Consider the following 19,453-nt stretch of genomic DNA (forward strand, 5'->3'; position numbering starts at 1 on the left):
CTACAACCTCCACCTCCCAGGTTAAAGCGATTCTCCTGCCTCAGCCTCCCGTGTAGCTGGGATTACAGGCACACACCACCATGTCCAACTAGTTTTTGTATTTTCAGTAGAGTCGGGGTTTCACCATGTTGGCCAGGATGATCTCGATCTTATGCCCTTGTGATCCGCCCGCCTCGGCCTCCCAAAGTGCTGGGATTACAGGCGTGAGCCACCGTGCCCGGCGGTACCCTGCTTTTTACCGCTGCAACATGGTACAGTAGTGTTTTCTTCTCACTTGCAAAGAGCTTTGGTTCCGATGTGGCACACTTGTGGTGTAATATGTTTCACTGTATGAAGGTTAGGTAAATCTTTGCTGTAAATGGAAACATGGCTGTTCTCCCAAAGGGAAGTTTACATTTTCACCTTTCACATATTGTCAGAGAATGTAAACACAAAACCAGGGTGATTCCAAACAGAATGAAAAAGGTTTTCAAATGTTTTAGACCACATGTGTTCTTGTGGGGACTTAGGAAAACTTGAGTTTGTTCTGCCTTGTGGCCTTGAGGAAAGAAGGAACCCATTGTGCCTTTGCTTCTCCTTAGGTGGAGACGTGTTGTCTAGGATGAGTCAGCAGCAGTGCTGATGTGGGCCTTGGGATGTGAGGGACGCATATTTGTGAAATAACTATGAAAGTCGTTTAACAGTTTATTTTGACGACATGATCATAGAGAAAGTAGCTATTGTAAATATGTGCAAATGTTCAGTTGTTTTTAAATTGTGCTGTTACTCTTTATGTTTTTGCGGTCCTGTGGAGAAATTTCTAAATGTGAACCCATCACCGTGTAACGGTGTGGATAGTCTCTATATTCATGCTTAGAGCCATGAACTCTCTCCCCTTACATGATTTTTCCAAATCACATTAATTTTTGTTTTGAGTCCCATTCCCTGGAGAAGGTAGGGGAACTGTCAGTGATCTCCCTGTCTTCAAGGTCCTACAGGAATTCTAGGCATTTATAATTGCCTATAAATTAGGAGTAGGGCTTGCATAATCTCTGCTGTTTGCCATCACTGGCATCAACCCTTCTGTTAAATGTTGTCTTCATGGATTCTGGCCATCCATTTTTTGGCAGGCGCTGAAATGCCTTTCGGAGCAGTCTTCCCCAGCGATCACACAGCACACCAGGGAGATCTGACTGTTGTTCTCCGGGTGATGGTGTTTAGAGTTCAGACTCCATGGCCATCCTGTAGTCACCATGCCATGCACCATGCTCAAGAAACACAGGCTTCTAAAACTTGTAGAAATTCAAGAAAACCCAAATGCATAGCATTTTCAGGAAGGGTAACCATCTTTCCTTCAGCTGTCTTTCCAAAGCTGCAGCCTCAATCCCCTCACCTTTAGGGCGACCGGCTTAATGCTTTCCAGAGGTCCCACCTCTCAATACAAAGCGTTAATCATTCCCTGGGAAAAAGGAGCTTAGAACTCAGTTTGCCTATTTATAAATGCTGGGATGAGAGGCAAGGTGTTGGGTATGTAGGAAAACATTATCTATTTAACCTTTTAAGAGTCTTTAGCAACAAGAACATGTAGGAATCAATATGAAAATAAAGTATCTGGTGATTATCTGTTTGGTAATCTGTTTCACGGTGATCAGAAGCTCCAGGAAAGGAGAGGGCAGACCACTCATGAGCCCGGTGTCCTCGGGCAGATTACTTCTCCTGTCTCTCCCCTCCTCCATCTTGGGAGATCTTGTGAGCATTGAATGAGTTAACCAAGCAAAGTACTTCCATGCCTAACACAGAGTATGTGTTCAATAAATGTGACCTATTATTATCATCACAGTTATTTCAAACACAAATATAAAAATACACCTATTTCTTCAACATCATCTTCGTATGAACCAAGAATGTTCTTTTGGGTAGTCTGTGCATTGGACTAATTTTCCATTTTTCACCTTAGAGGCAAGATATTCCCATTATGAATTTCTGTGTTGAGCAAATTGTTGGACACGTCTTTCTCAGCTTGAGAGAACAAATGGAGAATGATATCTCCATTGTTAAGCCTTTTCTGAAAATACTTGGGTACATTTCACTCCTGTGCTCCTTGGCAGCTGTCTAGACTTCTTTGCAACACTTGCCACATGGGAGTGGAATCATGCACTGTTAAGACTAAGGCCTGTGGCTTACTCACAAAAAAAAAAAAAAGAAAAAAAAAAAAGGAAGCTTAATTCTGAGTCTGGCATAGTAGTAAGATCTCAGGGAATATTGGATGAATGAATAAAATATGTGAAAGTGCTTGATTATTTTGATATTGCTTCCTTTTATGCTTCATAAAAACACAATTTTAAAAAACAATTTTGTACTTCACTTTTTAAAGATTATAAATGACTGTTATTTCTCTCCACCACTAACTAGGATTTTTCTGAGGTTCAATGCACAGGAAATTTTACACCTTTGAGTGGATTTAATTAATCTTTTTTACAATAATTATGGATTTTCAAATCTTATATTTTATAAATGGCATTGCTGTTGGTCTACACTTTGGTTAAAGTATAGACCAGCAACCCTAAAATATATCTCTTCTGATATAAATATTTTCTTAGTATCAGTCTTAAGGTTATGACTGAACATGAGTTTTTGTTTATTAATGGTTTTGGAATGTTTTAGAGCATCCACCCAAGATTTTAAAAATTCTAAGTATAATGAAATTATTTCCCAATGGTCTTTTCGTGGAAGATAATTTCAAGATGAGGAAAGTGTTTCATAATGCACGTCTCTCTCATATCTCTTATCTTGTGTTTTCTGTGTGGTGGAGAAATATAATGTGTTAGTAAGGCACTACCGTTCCTTATCTGTTTAGAATGTCAGGTAGTTTACAAAATTGTTAAGTGGTTTTATGGATACAGTTAATCCTTTTTGTCTCTATATTAGGTTTTTTTGTTTTTTTTTGTTTTTTGTATTTATGGGTTTTAGGTCTGATGAATACAGTGAATAATATTCTACGATATTTCAATAACAGTTGATCAAAAACCATATGCCACTTCTGTAGAGAAAGTACGTGATTAAAATCTAATGGAATTAAATTTAAACAGAGGCTAAGTGATTCTTTACCAAGGAAAAGTATGTTCTTAAAGCTTTTATGTCTAAGAGAATATCTCTGCAGCTCTAAAAATTTAAACATTTATGTGAAAATGCTTACCATATGTTATTTTAGTACATCCTAATGTTATATAATCTTTCTTAAAAATAAAAGTTAGGTAATGTAGAGACTGAAAGGATGAATTAAACTTAGCTGAGCTGTGGTCTCAGGGTCTCTCTAAACTTTACTGGCTCTTTGGATGCACTTTTCCATTCTCACTCCTCACTTAATATATCAACGTACTTTAATGAAATAATTTAGAACAAATTTCAGACAAAACTATTTTTTAGTAGATGTATAAGAATAATTGAAGGACTGGGCAGTGTGGCTCATGTCTGTAATCCCAGCACTTTGGGAAGCCTAGTGGATCACCTGAGGTCAGGAGTTCGAAAACAGCCTAGCCAACCTGGTGAAACCCCATCTCTACTAAAAATAGAAAAATTAGCTGGATGTGGTGGTGGATGCCTATAATCTCAGCTACTCGGGAGGCTGAGGCAGGAAAACCACTTGAACCCGGGAGGCAGAGGTTGCAGTGAGCTGAGATTGTATCATTGCACTCCAGCCTGGGTGACAGAGCGAGACTTTATCTCAAAAAAAAAAAAAAAAAAAAAAGAATAATTCAAATTTCCACATGCAGAATGAAAGGACAACTTTGAGATTTTAACTTCAGAAATGAAATATTAAAGAATTATAACTCAGAGCTTATTCCAGCAAGACTTTACCAATGTCCACACCAATAATTGCTGAGTATGTGCTGTGTAGTTGGTACTTATTTATTACCTTGAAAATTACAAGAAAAATAATCATAATATCTACTGTGGATAACTTTATGTAGTGTGTAGTTTATAACACAGAAGAAGCATGGTTTAGTGGTTAAAGCAAGGGCTCTGGAACTGGCTTGCTTGGGTTCGAATCTCCCTTCTACTACTTATTAGCCATGTGAACTTGGACAAGTTACTTAACTATTTTATGTCTCAGTTTGTTCAACTGTTAAATGGGAGTAATAATTATACTATTATTTATGAAGTTTAAATAAAATTATGGCATAGTATGGACAATGTAAGTGTTTGTTAAATAAAAATTCTTAGGACTTTACATTATATATACTTTATTCATTTCAGTGATACTATGAGATATGTACTGTCTTTATTTTCATTTTACAGGTGAAGAAGTTTAGTTAAGCATACAGTCCAGAATCACGGAGCTGTTAGGTTTTGAGGCTGGAACTCCTGCCTCACTCTGATGTTTACTTGTGCAGCAGCTTTGCCTGTGAGCAGTGTGTGGTGTAGGTGGGAAGATGAAATGGGCTTAAATAACCCTTTGGAAAAGCGTTGGCAATAAGAGCAGACTTTACAGCTTGAGTGTAGATTTTAGATGGCTTTATAACTTAGGGAGCCTTTTAATATGTGGAATGGGTGGGGGGCATTTCGGTTTTGAAAAGAAAATCATAAGAAAGATTTTTAAAGCGAGATTGACATAATCTGTCCAATATATACTATTTAGAGAACTTAGCTATGTTTTCTGATTTATGCTAGTGAATAACTATCAGGAATTATGTCTTGCTTTAGCGCAGTGGTTCTAAACTGGGAAACAGTTTTGCTCCGTGGTGCAAATTGGGCAATATTCTAGAGACGTTTTTGTCAAAATTGGGTATTGCTATTGACATCTAGCAGCTAGAAGCCAGGGTCAGCACTGCAGAGCGAAGAGTTACTTGGCCCAAAAGGTCAATAGTGTTAAGGTTAAGAATTTCTTTTTTAATGAAAAAGAAGAATTTTTCTTGCCTACAGTAAGTGGAACTCAAATCCTTATAGCTGAAATGAATAATATGAATAAATTAATGTATTTTATTAAGGTACATAAGAATTTCTGGAAAATTACTCTTTCTATTCAATGTAGAAAGATTCCAAGAAACATCTGCACATTCTAAGCATTTAAAACATTCCAGGCATAGATACAGATTACAAAGATATTTCTGTTTCCCTCCAAGAAGGTATCATAGAGGTTTAAGTAAAATAACAGGGCTGGCAACAACAACACTTTCAGTTCTGTTTTAGATCTACATTTGGTCTCCTTTGTGTTGTTTTGGCATATGTTTTTCCCTGTTTTCCCATGAACACCAACATCTTTACAATAAATCATTTTTACTTTATGCCAACTGTCATTTATTCATTAATCTACTAAATCAATTGCTAGTACAAAATGTACCAAGTCAATCGTGAGTGGATGCTATTGCGTTATCTTCATGACATCCATTTGGCTGATGGCACTTTCTGATAGTGTCATGTCATACATTTTCAGCCTATGAGAAAAAAGGAAATGGAATGTAGGGCTTAAATTGGAGACTGCCCAATAAAGGGATTTCAACATAGTGCTAATAAAACTGCATTGTACTTTCAAATGAGGGAAAGGCATTCCGTATTTACTTGAGTTTCTACACTGCTCAAGTTGTCCTAAGAGCTTTGCTCCTTTCTCCCCACAGAATTACTGCCCAAGTTTTGTTTACCAAACCACATTGTATTCTTCACTAACTTTTTCAGCTTCTGCACTTGCAGCAATTCCCAAGAATTGTCTTTCAGCATCTGTAGCCATGACAATTCTAATTTTGGGCTCTTTTTGGAGGGAGCAGGGGCTGCCACATGTGAACAAGTCCTGTGGCACTCTGCCTGTTCTTCAGAGTTAATATGAAGGGAGGTAAGGTGAGGTTCAGGTTTTTTAAAAAATATAAATTTAATAGTTAGAAATAAAGGTTAGTTACGCAAGAAATGATGGACATCGATTTACAGTAAGATCCAAATACACAGGTTGGGGACAAACACTAGGAGTCTTGAGACCTGTTACCAAAGAGTAAAAGGAAGCTTGAGTGGAGGCTGGTGTGCCTGCGATAAAGGTCACCTCTTCCAACGAGTGGCTCAGGGTTAGGCCATCATCCATTTCTTTAGTAATGTTTATCATGTTCCTAGGTATCGGACTTTATGTGAGACTCTTAGATACAGGAGTGAATAGGAAGGTTGTGGTCACTGCTATCATGGAGTTTATAGTTTCATAGAGACAAAAAGAGGTAAAAGTTGTTAGTATTAGAATATCCGACTGAGCAAGAACTCTGGCTTCAGAAAGACTGGGTTAAAACTCCGTCTCTGAATGAACTTGCTCAACTCACTAAATGCCTCCGAGTCTCAATTTCTTCACCTCTAATGGAAATAATAATACCTAGTCAGCAGGTTGTTTGCAGATGTATATAGATAAAGCCTCTGGGGAACCGGATTTAAAGTTGCCAGTTTCACCCAGCAGGAAAACAAAACAGCTAGTTGACTAGGGAAGCGGGGACTAGATAAGGAAAGAATGGAGAGAACATCTCATCCCCATATTCCTTAACTGTTCAGTTTTGGACCCTTATCTTGGATAGTCTTAGGACAAGAACAATTTGAATAAACTTTAGTTATCAGCTAAAACGTCAAAAGAAAACATAACAACATGTACAAGTAAAAGTTGTTCTGCAATGTTCTGTTAGACAGAATGAATATTTCTGCCATCAGTATGACTGTGTGGAACGTTTGAAATGTGTAGATTCCAAAGATGCTTCTTTGCCATAGAGTGATGTTCCAGTGTATGGCTGAGAAGGGTCACTGACTAGAAGGAAAACCTTGGGTTTGATGAGGGGTGGGGAGGGAGACTTTAAGTCTTTCTTACCATATCTAATCCTGACTTGGTAGGCACTGAAGGTCAGAAGTGTGTTTCAGAAGGACAGTTCTGGTTGCATTATAGAAGGTGGCTTCAAAATAAGCAACTAAGAGATTATGGTAATAGTCTAGGTAAGAGGTGGTGGTTGGTTGAATTGGGGCCATTATGTTGAATGAAATGAAGGAGTCAGATGTTAACATCATTTTAGAAGTGAAAAGCTAAAGCTTAGGGACAGATTGGATATGTGAATTTTGAAGAAAATATAATAATTCCTATGTTTCTATCCAGACAGGTAGAAAAGATGGCATCATTAAATAAAGTAGGAAAGTGAGGAAAAATAGCAAGTTTTTATTTTTAGATTTTTTTTGGTTGCGTATTATTTTTTGTCTTGCATTAGGAAAAGAATGATGAAAATAAATTTACTTTGTAAATATTGAGTTTGAGGGATCTTTAAGATTTTTAAGGTATTTTTGAGGCATTTGAGAGCAGATTTAAGATCTCAGAATAGAGGTAGGGCTCACAGATGTCACTATGTGCAAGGCAGAACTAAAGGAGGGTTAAAGAAAATCCAGAATTGATTCAGAGTAACTAAACAGGATTGAACTCTTTCAAAATATAGTATGTAACAATAGATTATATATTAACATGGAATCAAGAACCTCATATTTGTCACGGTTACATTACTTCCCCCTCATAGCCTTGAGGAAATGAAGGAATGCACTGTAGCCATTTAAACCTTGAAGAGATATTGGTAGTCTTATAAGGGAAACAAACAAGGAGATCAGAAAGACCAAATTAAAGGGGTATGATAAATACTCTTGAGTCTAAGTTGGGAACCTCAGAGTGGGAGTGAACAAGAGGTAGACTAACCTTACAAAAAATGAAGTCAATTGATTTTTTCAAATAAATAGAGCATAACTGTCCAACTCTCTCTGCCTGCCAGAGAATAAAGCGGGTCATCTGTGGGGTGGATTAGCTCTTCCGTAATTTGTCATAAAGGTCTGGCATTCAGTCAGAGATTGACTGAATCATAAATATTCAATGGCTTGCAGAATATGAACATATCAAAAATAAGATCAAGAAAAAAATAGACCCACAAATATTGGCTATGGATCTTAAAATAACTAAGAGTAATATGTTCAAGAAAATAGATGCTAAGATGGAGGACTTTTGCTAGGAAACCAGATATATGGAAAATAATCAAGTGGAAAATTTTTAACTGAAAAACACAACAAACTAAGAACTCGGTAGATGGTTTTACCGTAGTTTGAAAACAATTAAAAAGGGAATTACTGAACTGAAAAATAGGTCCATAGAAAATAGCCAGATTGAAACATAAAAGACAAAATAAGGAAACAGAATATAGAATAAAAAGATAAGAACGATCTGGGATATGATAAAAAGCACTGGGAAGAGAAAGAGAATAGGGCCAAAGTAATATTTGAAAATATAATGGCTGAGTATTTTCTGTACAGTAAAATATACTGAAAAACAAAAGACCAAGAGTGGATTTCTCAACAAAACAGACAGGAACCATAAGATATTAATTGACGTCTTTGAAGTGTGGAAATAAAGTAACTGCCAGTATAATCCTGAAGATATTGAACAAAGTTCCAGGATTTAGACTACCTCATATTATAATTTATTATAAAAATATTATAATTACGACAGTTTGGTATTGGCATGGTATGGATGCAAGCTTGAATGAATAGATTAATGGACTAACAGGCAAACAGAAGTCCAGAAACAGACTTACACTTATATGGCCACTTGATTAATGCAAAGTTTATACTGCAATGCAAGGGTTAAAGGCGGCATTCCCAGTAAATAATGCTGAGACTCTTGGTTACACAGGAAAGCAGATGACTCTTCACTCCCACCTCATGCCTCAGCCAGCTTAGTACACAGGTAGTGAAAAGGTTGATGATCATGAAAGCTGCTCTAAGATCTCCATGTGTAATTAGCAGTATTACAATGTCATAAATGTATGAAAGAAATGACCACATCTAGGAATAGTATTCAGAGGCATTTCTTTCAACAAATTTTCATTTAATTTTTGGTCTCACTGCTTCTAGCTTAGTCATTTCTACTTTGGTGATAATTGAAGCATAACATTTGAACAGTTATGCTGTTCAAATCACCTTAAGGAGATTTGCCAACGAACACACCCACATTTACTTTATTCTTTGATTTATTTTTATGTGCCATTTGAAAATGTATTTTATGTCTGGAGAGAAATAGTAGTAAACGACTGGATTGGGCTTAATCTAGTCTATTGACAGAATGACTCCTTAACAGAAGACCAGTAACTTTGTTGCCTTCTTAGTGTCAAAATATTTCTAATTTTTCTGTGGGTGTTATCATATTACTGTTCTTTAGTTCCTTGTATTATTATGCCTGAAGCCCCTGTTCTTCACATGTGTGCATAAGAATCACCTGGCCAAGTTGTCAAAATGCAGATTTCCAGGTCCATGCTGGAGAATCTGATTGAAAGTGCTGAGGTTCTGCATTTTTAGCAGGCACTGCAGGTGAGTCTGTGAAGGTATTTCAATGGACCACATTTGGGGAAACACTGTTTTAAGCTCACCATCATTGTACTATAGCTATTCAGAGTGGCAATATTACACATTAGGAGGCCTTTTTTTTTTTTTTTTATGTATCACAAGAATTGTAACAAATTACTTGTAATCTTTATTTCAAGCAAGAGGTTTAAGTTGCTACTGATGAAAGGGAAATAAGCAAATGGAGAATATTTAAAATAGACTAGGAGTTTAGAAGCTGCCATGAGTTCATGAATCACATGATATATTACTTGGACAAAGCTGAAATGACAGATGGGCCTGTTATGACTTCAGGCAGGCGCTCCTTAAACTCCTCAAGTTTGGTAGTAAGTTTTACAACCCTGGAATTCTGAAGCTATTTCTGGTACATGTAGTTTCATGTCAACTTTATGGGAAGATAAAAGATCTGTATCCCCCACCCCTGACATTTTTGTTTGTCAAGATTTAGATAAAAGGATGAGATCTTAAAAGGGGGTTTTGCCCATGTATTAGATTTTTGCTTCACCACCTGCCTGGCTGAAAATAAGCAAGGTGAGGCTGAGTTAGTGACTCAACACCCAATTGCCCTATAGGCGTTAATTCACAAAGTCATGAAATAAGTATACTGTACAGAAAAAAACAAATTCTACATTTAACTTTTTCTTTAATTCATTTCTTGAAACTTCTCCCAAATATTGGGTTGTGTTTACTGTCAAAGTGGACTGCCTCCCTTTTTAAATCTTCCAACTCTGTTTGCTACCATGCCAGTGATGGTTATAGATCATGCAAAGAAACTGAGCTATGTGATTACTGTAATCCAGCTTTAAACTAGCCTCTTAAAACTTCTTTTTATCCTGTCTACCACTGCTGTAGATGTTTCTTAGCTTACAGTGGTTAGAGCTGATGCAGATTACAAAATCAAAGTCTGGAGTTGTCGCTGGTTTTCCACTGTCCAGCCTCCTTTGACATCTTAACTCTGAAGTCTCTTGTGAAAGAAGCAAGAGGAGAAATTAGAAACACTGCCACTCTTGATGTATATTTTAGAAAGCTGACTTACTTTAAAATTAAATAATGAAAATCCAACATGACAGCAATTAAACTGGATTCTGATTTTTTAAACAAAGTCTGTGGATCTCTTATATAAACATGGTGTAGGCATCTTGTTTTCATGGTATTTTCTTTATCATTTTGTCAGAATTAGAATTTGTTAACATATGACCTGCTGAGAGTCTGATATGGCTGAGAAGATGGGTAGATGATCGTTTGACTTATGCTGCTTCAATTTGTCCTTTCCTTTTCCTATCTGGTGCCTTCAGAGGATCTTCACTTGCATCTTGCTCTTTCTTATTTGGACCAAGAAGACCTCACTCACCTCTTCCTCAAAGATTCAAGTAAAGATCAAATCTGAAAAGGCAATTTCCCCACCTACGATTTGACCTTATTTGTGTGTAATAATCTGGGTGACTGAGTTACTAGTCACAGGGGTAGTGTATCTGGTTATCTTCAATTTACCTTGCCTCTAAAATTAGGCTATATTAGCATTTGACTCACTTCCATAATCTGAATTTTCAATTTAGGGTATGGCTCCTTACCAAAGCTAAACTGCTTGAGGGTGAGCAATTCCTGGCATCTGGCTCACATATTTGTTGAATGAATGAATGATGTTTACCATCTGCATGCCTCCCCTGCCCACACACTTCTTGTATTCTAGGTTGGTTTTGCTTAGCTTTTTTTTTTTCTTCTACTATTTCTTGGAAAATGGTAAAAAACAAACAAACAAAAAACTGGCCCTATGAGATGATCTAGGGCTATGCTTTTTAACACATAATTTGCAGCATTCATTGAATATTCTCCTTAAAATTACATATTTTTCTTTCTAATTTTCTACCAACCTGCTATTCTAAATATGGAGTTTTACTTCTGGTTTGCAACCCTGAGCACTGGTGATATGGCAGAAACATGGTCAAGGAAAAGAAGCCATCACATCCTGGTTGAGAATGTGATAAGGGACCCTGTGACATGTTCTCTTCTTCTCTGGCCCATTCCGCCTTATCATCCTTCCCAGTCAATCTTTTTGTTTTCTAATTTGTATTCCATGATCCTGTTGAGAGATATAAGCACTGAGTTAGAAATGACAATGACTGGCTATTCCCTTTTCTCTAAAATAGGAAATCAGAAGTGTGACCAGAAGATGATCTGCATCAGTGTCAGCTAGACTGCTTGTTAAAAATTGCAAGCCCCTAGTTCTGCTACAGCTATGCTGATAACGGGTCTTGGGGAGGGTCAGGGGTGTGTGTTTTTTCAATAACCCTGGGCATTTGTGTTGCCTTCTCATTTCTGCCCCACTGCTCTTGACCAATGATGTATAAGGTCCAGGCCAGAAAATTAAAGGCAGTCTCAATGCTGATTCATTTGTAGATCCTCCCATTTTTCAGTAACAACCACCAAACATACACCTGCATCTAAAGAAGCTGAAGATCCCATAAAGAACCAGGAGCAATACTGAACAATTAAGTGAAGGGCATTGATTAAGCTTTCTGATGACTATAGCTATTGTTGATGACAACATCTATTTAAAAAACTTTTTTGTGCCGGGTGCGGTGGCTCACACCTGTAATCCCAGCACTTTGGGAGGCTGAGGCGGGTAGATCACAAGGTCAGGAGATTGAGACCATCTCGGTCAACATGGTGAAACCACGTTTCTACTACAAATACAAAAATTAGCTGGCATGGTGGCGCACACCTGTAGTCCCAGCTACTCAGGAGGCTGAGGCAGAATTGCTTGAACCAGGGAGATGGAGGTAGCAGTGAGCCGAGATCGCGCCATTGCACTCCAGCCTGGGCAACAAGATCAAAACTCCATCTCAAAAAAAAAAAAAAAAAATCTTTTTTGGAAACCCAATCAATAGATCAGAAACTATTATTTTTACTTTGCCTTTATTCTCAATATTTTGGATCTTTTTGTCTGACCTCTGTACTTCTCTCCCCCCTCCCTCCCTCACTCTTGTGCTCATCCTCTCTTTCTCTCCCTCTAATTCCAGTTCCTCTTTCCATAGAGCCCATATCTTATAATCTAATTTTTGTTACTGAGGAACATTATGTAATAAGAGAATGATTGTTGTGGTCAAATGACCCAGGTTCAAGATCTTGACCTGATACTTATTAGCTGTGCGTTATTGCTTAACATCTCTCAGTTCCTGTTGCCTCAACACTAAAATAAAGTACTTATGTTATAGTGCTTTTGTTAGATTTAAATGAGACTAATGTGTGTAAAGTGCCTAATACAGATCCCTGTCATCATTACTTAGCTATTTGTTGTTTTTATTAATTAATTATAATGGCCACATGGAGAAGCACCTGTTAAACAGCAAAGTCAAGTCCTTCGGTTAGGGGACCTTAAATATTGTGACAGTTGCTTTCTGTTGTTAGCTTCTGAAGATGTACAGCTGAGGAAGGTAAGATCTTTGCCCTCAAGTTTTTTACAGTCTTGTAGGAAAAGACAGATAGATGTACCATTTCATCCATAAAATACAGTGTGTCCAGTGCTGTGAAGGATTTGGTGGAATCCTGAAAAAGGAGTGATCAATATTTGCACTGTTTGGGTCACTCACTTTGTTGCTAAGTGTATGCGTGGTGAGAGGAAATTAAAATATTTTCTTTATTTCCAATTGTTTTATTCTATTTCCATGGGCACACATATCATACCCTGATTCAAGTGGGACTTTATGTGAACTGGATGCAGTGGCTCATGCCTGTAATGCCAGCACTTTGGGAGTCTGAGGCAGGTGGATCACAAGGCAAGAGATCAAGACCATCCTGGCCAACATGGTGAAACCCTGTCTCTACCAAAAATACAATAATTAGCTGGGTTTGCTGGTGCATAACTGTAATCCCAGCTACTCAGGAGGCTGAGGCATGAGAATTGCTTGAACCCAGGAGGTGGAGGTTGCAGTCAGCCAAGCTCACACCATTGCACTCCAGCCTGGCAACAGAGTGAGACTCCATCTCAACAAAAGGAAAGGAAAGGAGATGGGAGGGGAGGGGAAGGGAAACTGTTACTTCCTAGCCTAAGGACACCTCATTTCCACCTCAGTAGTGTCATAATATATACATGTTGATTTTTAACGTGAGTGCCACCCCTTAAGGTTGTTCAGTGCGCAACCTGTGCAACCATGCAAGGCAACTCTGTAACAACAAATGATATTCTTCTCACAATGACTTTCATTATTTTATCTGATAAACAAAGTAACCAGGATGATTTTTCTAACATTGACAATATAATCTTTTTTTAAAAAAGTATTTTTTGACTTTTTTCTTTTTTACTTTTTAATGGTTATGGATACATAGTAGGTGTATATATATATGGGGTACATGAAATGTTTTGATATAGGTTTGTAGTGCAAAATAATCACATCACGGAGAATACAGTATTCATCCATTCCTTTAGTAATGTTTATCATGTTCCTATGTATCGGACTTTATGTGAGACTCTTAGATACAGGAGTGAATAGGAAGGTTGTGGTCACTGCTATCATGGAGTTTATAGTTTCATAGAGACAAAAAGAGGTAAAAAAGTTAAAAATGACAATGATTGGCTATTCCCTTTTCTCTAAAATAGGAAATCAAAAGTGTGACCAGAAGATGATCTGCATCAGTGTCAGCTAGACTGCTTGTTAAAAATTGCAAGCCCCTAGTTCTGCTACAGCTATGCTGATAATGGGTCTTGGGGAGGGTCAGGGGTGTGTGTTTTTTCAATGACCCTGGGCATTTGTGTTGCCCTCTCACTTTTGCCCCACTGAAGAGTTGCATTATTATTGACTATAGTCACCCTGTTACGCTATCAAATAGCAAGTCTTACTCATTTTTCTATTTTTTTTGGTATCCATTAACCATCCCCACCTCCCCTCTAACCCCCTACTCCCCTTCCCAGCCTCTCGTAATCATCCTTCTGCCCTTTCCATGAGTTCAGTTGTTTTGATTCTTTGATCCTACAAATAAGTGAGAACATGTGATATTTGTGTTTCTGTGCCTGGCTTATTTCGTTTAAGATAATGACTCCCATTCTATCCATGCAAATGACAAGATCTCATTCTTCTTTATGGCTGAGTAACACTCCACTGTGTATCTATAACACATTTTCTTTATCCATTCATCTACTGATGGACACTTAGGTTGCTTCTAAATGTTAGCTATTGTAAATAGTGCTTCAGTAAACACAGGAGTGCCGATATATCTTCAATATACTGATTCCTTTGAGTATATACATACTCAGCAGTGGGATTGCTTGATCACATGGTAGCTCTACTTTTAGGGCTTTGAGAACCCTCCAAACTATTCTCCATCATGGTTGTGCTCATGTACATGCCCACCAACAGTGTACAAGAGTTCCCTTTTCTCCACATCCTCACCAGCATTTGCTATTGCCTGGATGTAAGCCTTTTTAACCGGGTGAGATGAGGTCTCATAGTAATTTTGATTTGCACTTCTCTGATGATGGACGATGTTGAGTACTTTTCTTATGCTTGTTTTCCATTTGTATGTCTTCTTTTGAGAAATATCTGTTCAAATCTTTTGCTCATTTTTTTGGTTAGGTTATTAGACGTTTTTCTACAGAGTTTTTTGAGCTCCTCATATATTCTGGTCAGAATCCCTGATTGCATGGGTAGTTTGCATGTTTTCTTCCATTCTGTGGGTTGTCTATTCACTTTGTTGATGTTTTCTCTGCTGTGTAAAAGGCTTTTTAACTTGATGTGGTCCCATTTGTCCATTTTTGCTTTGGTTGCCTGTGCCTGTGTGGTATTGCTCAAGAAGTTTTTGCCCAGAGTTTTGTCCTGGAGATTTTCTTCAATGTTTTCTTGTTGTAGTTTTATAGTTTGAGGTCTTAGATTTAAATTGTAATCCATTTTGATTTCATTGTTGTACATGGCAAGAGATAGGAGTCTAGCTTCATTCTTCTGCATATGGAGATCCAGTTTTCCCAGCACCATTTATTGAAGAGACTGTTTTTTGCCTGGTGTATGTTTATTGTCAAAAATGAGCTCACTGTAGGTCTGCGTATTTGTTTCTGGGTTAAACCTGTGATCTTGTCCCTGTGAAGGTCATGCTGGCATTAGCTGGGTGAGATTGTTATCATCCTGTAGTAGCTTGACTGAAATGTTGACTGTTGTGAACCTGTCCTCTAGATGGATGGAGGAATTTTGAATAAATCACTTAATAAACGACTCCCTCTCACAGGACTATTATGAAGGACAGCGACATATCTAAAAAGTCTCTGGCCTATAATGTTTTTCCATTATGTGTACATTATCTTGTCTCAGACATTTAAATATATCACTACAGATTCATTGAATAAAACCTGACAATATTTATTAATAAAAAACATTAGGAATGATAAATCACATTTCTACCTCCTTGTTTGTGTTTCTGTAGTTGATACTCCAGATCCCTATGTGGAACTTTTTATCTCTACAACCCCTGACAGCAGGAAGAGAACAAGACACTTCAATAATGACATAAACCCTGTGTGGAATGAGACCTTTGAATTTATTTTGGACCCTAATCAGGAAAATGTTTTGGAGGTAAGTGAACCATTTGGACACTGTTGGATGGTTGTCATTCATGTTGAGACATATGCTTGACTTTGTTCTTTTACTGCGTTCTTGTTCCTGTTAGCTATAGTTGGAGTTAGTCTGGGCAGCTTGGTAGACTAGAATCTAAATGGCGTCCGTTAGGTAATATGAGTATCTATTGGGACATACAGGAGTTAGGCAGGGTTGGAAAGACTTTTCTCCTTCCCATGTGCTTTGGAGAAAATGTATTTTCTGCTGTAAAGGGGAGAATCACTGTATAACAGAATATAAATATTTTAAATTGTCTTCTAAAAAAGTGAAAATTAATTTTTTCCAAAATATTTGTATTGATTTTCTACATTAATATCTTTCTTATATTCCAAAGTAGAGAAGAGATAAAGTTTCATTTTTGAAAACATAATTGAATAAATCAATCAGGAAAATGTGAAAAAGTATTATAGCAAACATAGTACTCAGAAGGTAAAGATTGGCTGGGCACTGTGGCTCACACCATAGCACTTTCAGAGCACTGAGGCAGGCAGATCACTGGCGGTCAGGAGCTCAAGACAAGCCTGGCCAACATGGTAAGACCCTGTGTCTATTAAAAATACAAAAATTTGCTGGATGTGATGGTGCTCGCCCATAATCCCAGCTACTCAGGAAGCTGAGGCAGGAGATTCGCTTGAATCTGGGAGGTGGAGGTTGCAGTGAGCTGAGATCCCACCACTGTATACCAGCCTGGTGAATGAGATTGAGTGAGACCCTGTCTCAACAAAAAAAAAAAAAAAAAAAAAAAAAAAAAAAAAAAAAAAGAAGGAAAAAATAAAAGTATTATTAGCAATTAAATACTGAGATCTTCAAATAACTCAAATCATTTGAGAGCTTCATTATTTAAAATGTGGTGGAAATTATTGATGTAATTTCCAAAGATCCATGGGAAATTTTATTTTTGTGCTGTACATTTTACTCTATAGATTACGTTAATGGATGCCAATTATGTCATGGATGAAACTCTAGGGACAGCAACATTTCCTGTATCTTCTATGAAGGTGGGAGAGAAGAAAGAAGTTCCTTTTATTTTCAACCAAGTAAGTAACACTGCAGAATTATTTTCCAGCCTTATGTTAGATAAAATGTATTGATTCTGGAAAGTTGGGTTTAACACTTAGAAAATTGTATTTGTTTATAGAATGTTTGCTTTTTAAGAGAAAATTTTGTTTTTATTTCTTGTCCTAATTTTTAAAATTATTCTGGTATCTATAAACTTTGGTTTAGGTATTATACCAAACAGTACTAAGACTTTAATCTCCTTTGTTGCTCCAAATGATGACACTGGGTTTCAGCAATGCCTTTGGACTCCATTGGCAAATTTTATGCAAAAAAATTGGGAGGATAAAGAGAGATGAAAAACCTAAGAGGGATAGGCGCGAGCAAGAGAACAAGTAAACAAACTCAATGAACAATGTCAGGAAATTCAAATTCCAAAATCACATGTTTAGTAATGAATCTCTCTGGAGGAATATTTCTGTCTCAGAGAATCCTCAAGTAAGTAGGGACAAAGCAGCAAAAGGCCAGAAGGAGTGATCGGAGGTTACGGTTATCTTTCACTTTCTAGGTTTGCTGCATTTCGGAAATTTTGCTAGTTTATTTTGGAATAATGAAACGTTAGGTAAAATTTTGTGTATAGAATAAACTCATTGGATTTTGAATTCTGTGAGAAACTGATTTAGTAGTATATAGTAAGAAAGTAAATAACGGGTGCACCTGTATGTGTAAGGCTGGTTAACATACTAATTTCTTGTTATTGGGAGAGACAGTGTGCTTTTGCCAAGTCCCTCCACTCACTGAAAACTACCTCTCCCTTCACTCTCAGCTACTCCGTATTGCCTTTCCTGTTGCTATCCCAAATGACTCTTCCTCCTTTGAGTCTCCATGATAATTATCCATGGTCTTTATTGGGACTAAAGTATTCATACTGTTCAATTTTTCATTTTCCTCTTGTAGACTAAAATCCTCTAGGTCAGTAAACTTGAAACACTGATTAAACGTGCCTACAGAATTAATGACACAGATGACATTTATGGAATGCATGCATACCTATTTAGAAACCAACTTAGTCCAAAGGAGTGTCTTAACTAGTCCATGTAATCAGAATGGCCCAGGTACCTTGAGGATACTCTGGTCCATGCACTCCTTGATGTTTCCACCTGCTGCAGGGAACATTTCTTCTGTGTTATGCCAAGAGACGCACTGCCTACAGCTCTGTCAACCCCTTTTAAAGCTATTTCATTCATTCCTTTTACAAACATTTATTGACGGTCTGCTGTGTGCCAGTCATTGTGTTTTGTGCAAGGAATATAAAGAATAAGGTACAGGAAATTCTTCCCTCAATTATCTCCCTACGAGATGGAGGTGAGTAAGGGTTGAAATGAGAAGTGGAAGCAGGGAGATACATACATGTGGTAAAAAGAAATCCCCAGACAGTGAGATAAGTACCAATGAGGCATGTATAGACTGCTATAGGAAGGCAGAATAAAGAACGATTTTGTTGTGAGAGGAGGCCAGCGATGGCTCCTTAGCAGTAGCTGATTTTGAACAAGTTGAACAGCGAATGGTGGTTAACACCTTGGCATTGAAAGACAGGCTGTCTGGTGTTTAAATTCCAGCTCTGTCCCTTGCCATCTGTTTTATTCTGGGAAAATAACACTTAACTCTTCTGTGCCTCAGTTTACTCATCTGTAAAATGGAAATAACATCTTCTAAGGGAATCATTATGATTAAACAAGTCAATTGTATATAATATATGATTATAATATGCTGTATATTATATATAAATATATTTAATTATAATTAGATATATAAAAATATATTTAATTACAATTAGATATATTTTATGGTTCAATATATACATTATATATTACTTAGCTTAATATTAAGCACATAATTCAATAAGTGATTGAAAGTGATTAAAATATGTTAATACTACAAAGTAATTAAAATGAGCAATTAAAATGTATCCATACTTTAAACACATAGATGTATGCATGTATACATACAGGGCTTAGAACAGCTTCTGGCACATATTAGGCAGTATATAAATGTTACTTGTCATTGTTGCTGTTATTACACTTTAAGAAAACAGCAGGGATATCATCAGTAAAGAAGTTATGAGCATTCTGGGCAGAGCGTATTGCAAAAGGCCAGAGTCTTGAAAGGAGAAAGCAAGCTAGGGCACAGCACGCTAAATGGCTTGGCACGTCCATGTTGCTGAATCAGAGGGAAGACAGTGTACAGGGGGTCAAGGGCTGCACGCTGCAGGCCTTACCTTTTGCATGTGGCTAGCATCAGCTCTCAGTAAATGCCTGTTGAGGACTTTGGAAGCATGGATTGGACTTTCCAAAGTAATTTTTTTTTTTTTACTTGGTTCACTTTAATCCATGATACAAAGACTGCTTATAAGAGAAGATGTTGTGGACAACATTCATTTCCTCTCCTCTGTCATTTCCTATGGCTAGATGTGTAATCCCCAGGGCTCTAGAGAGGCCTTCCAC

General features: G+C 37.3%; 1 protein-coding gene across 1 annotated transcript in view; it reads left to right on the forward strand.

Annotated features, from left to right (window-relative positions):
* Positions 1 to 19,453, forward strand: part of PLA2G4A (phospholipase A2 group IVA) — a 146,512-nt gene that overhangs the window by 47,971 nt on the left and 79,088 nt on the right. Inside the window, exons 4-5 of the mRNA XM_017524540.2 lie at positions 15,763 to 15,911; positions 16,877 to 16,990. Coding sequence (XP_017380029.1) covers positions 15,763 to 15,911; positions 16,877 to 16,990 — 263 coding nt within the window. The remainder of the gene's footprint in view (positions 1 to 15,762; positions 15,912 to 16,876; positions 16,991 to 19,453) is intronic.

The sequence above is a fragment of the Cebus imitator genome, unplaced genomic scaffold, assembly GCF_001604975.1.
Source record: "Cebus imitator isolate Cc_AM_T3 unplaced genomic scaffold, Cebus_imitator-1.0 Scaffold33, whole genome shotgun sequence".
Taxonomy (NCBI): Eukaryota; Metazoa; Chordata; class Mammalia; order Primates; family Cebidae; genus Cebus; species Cebus imitator.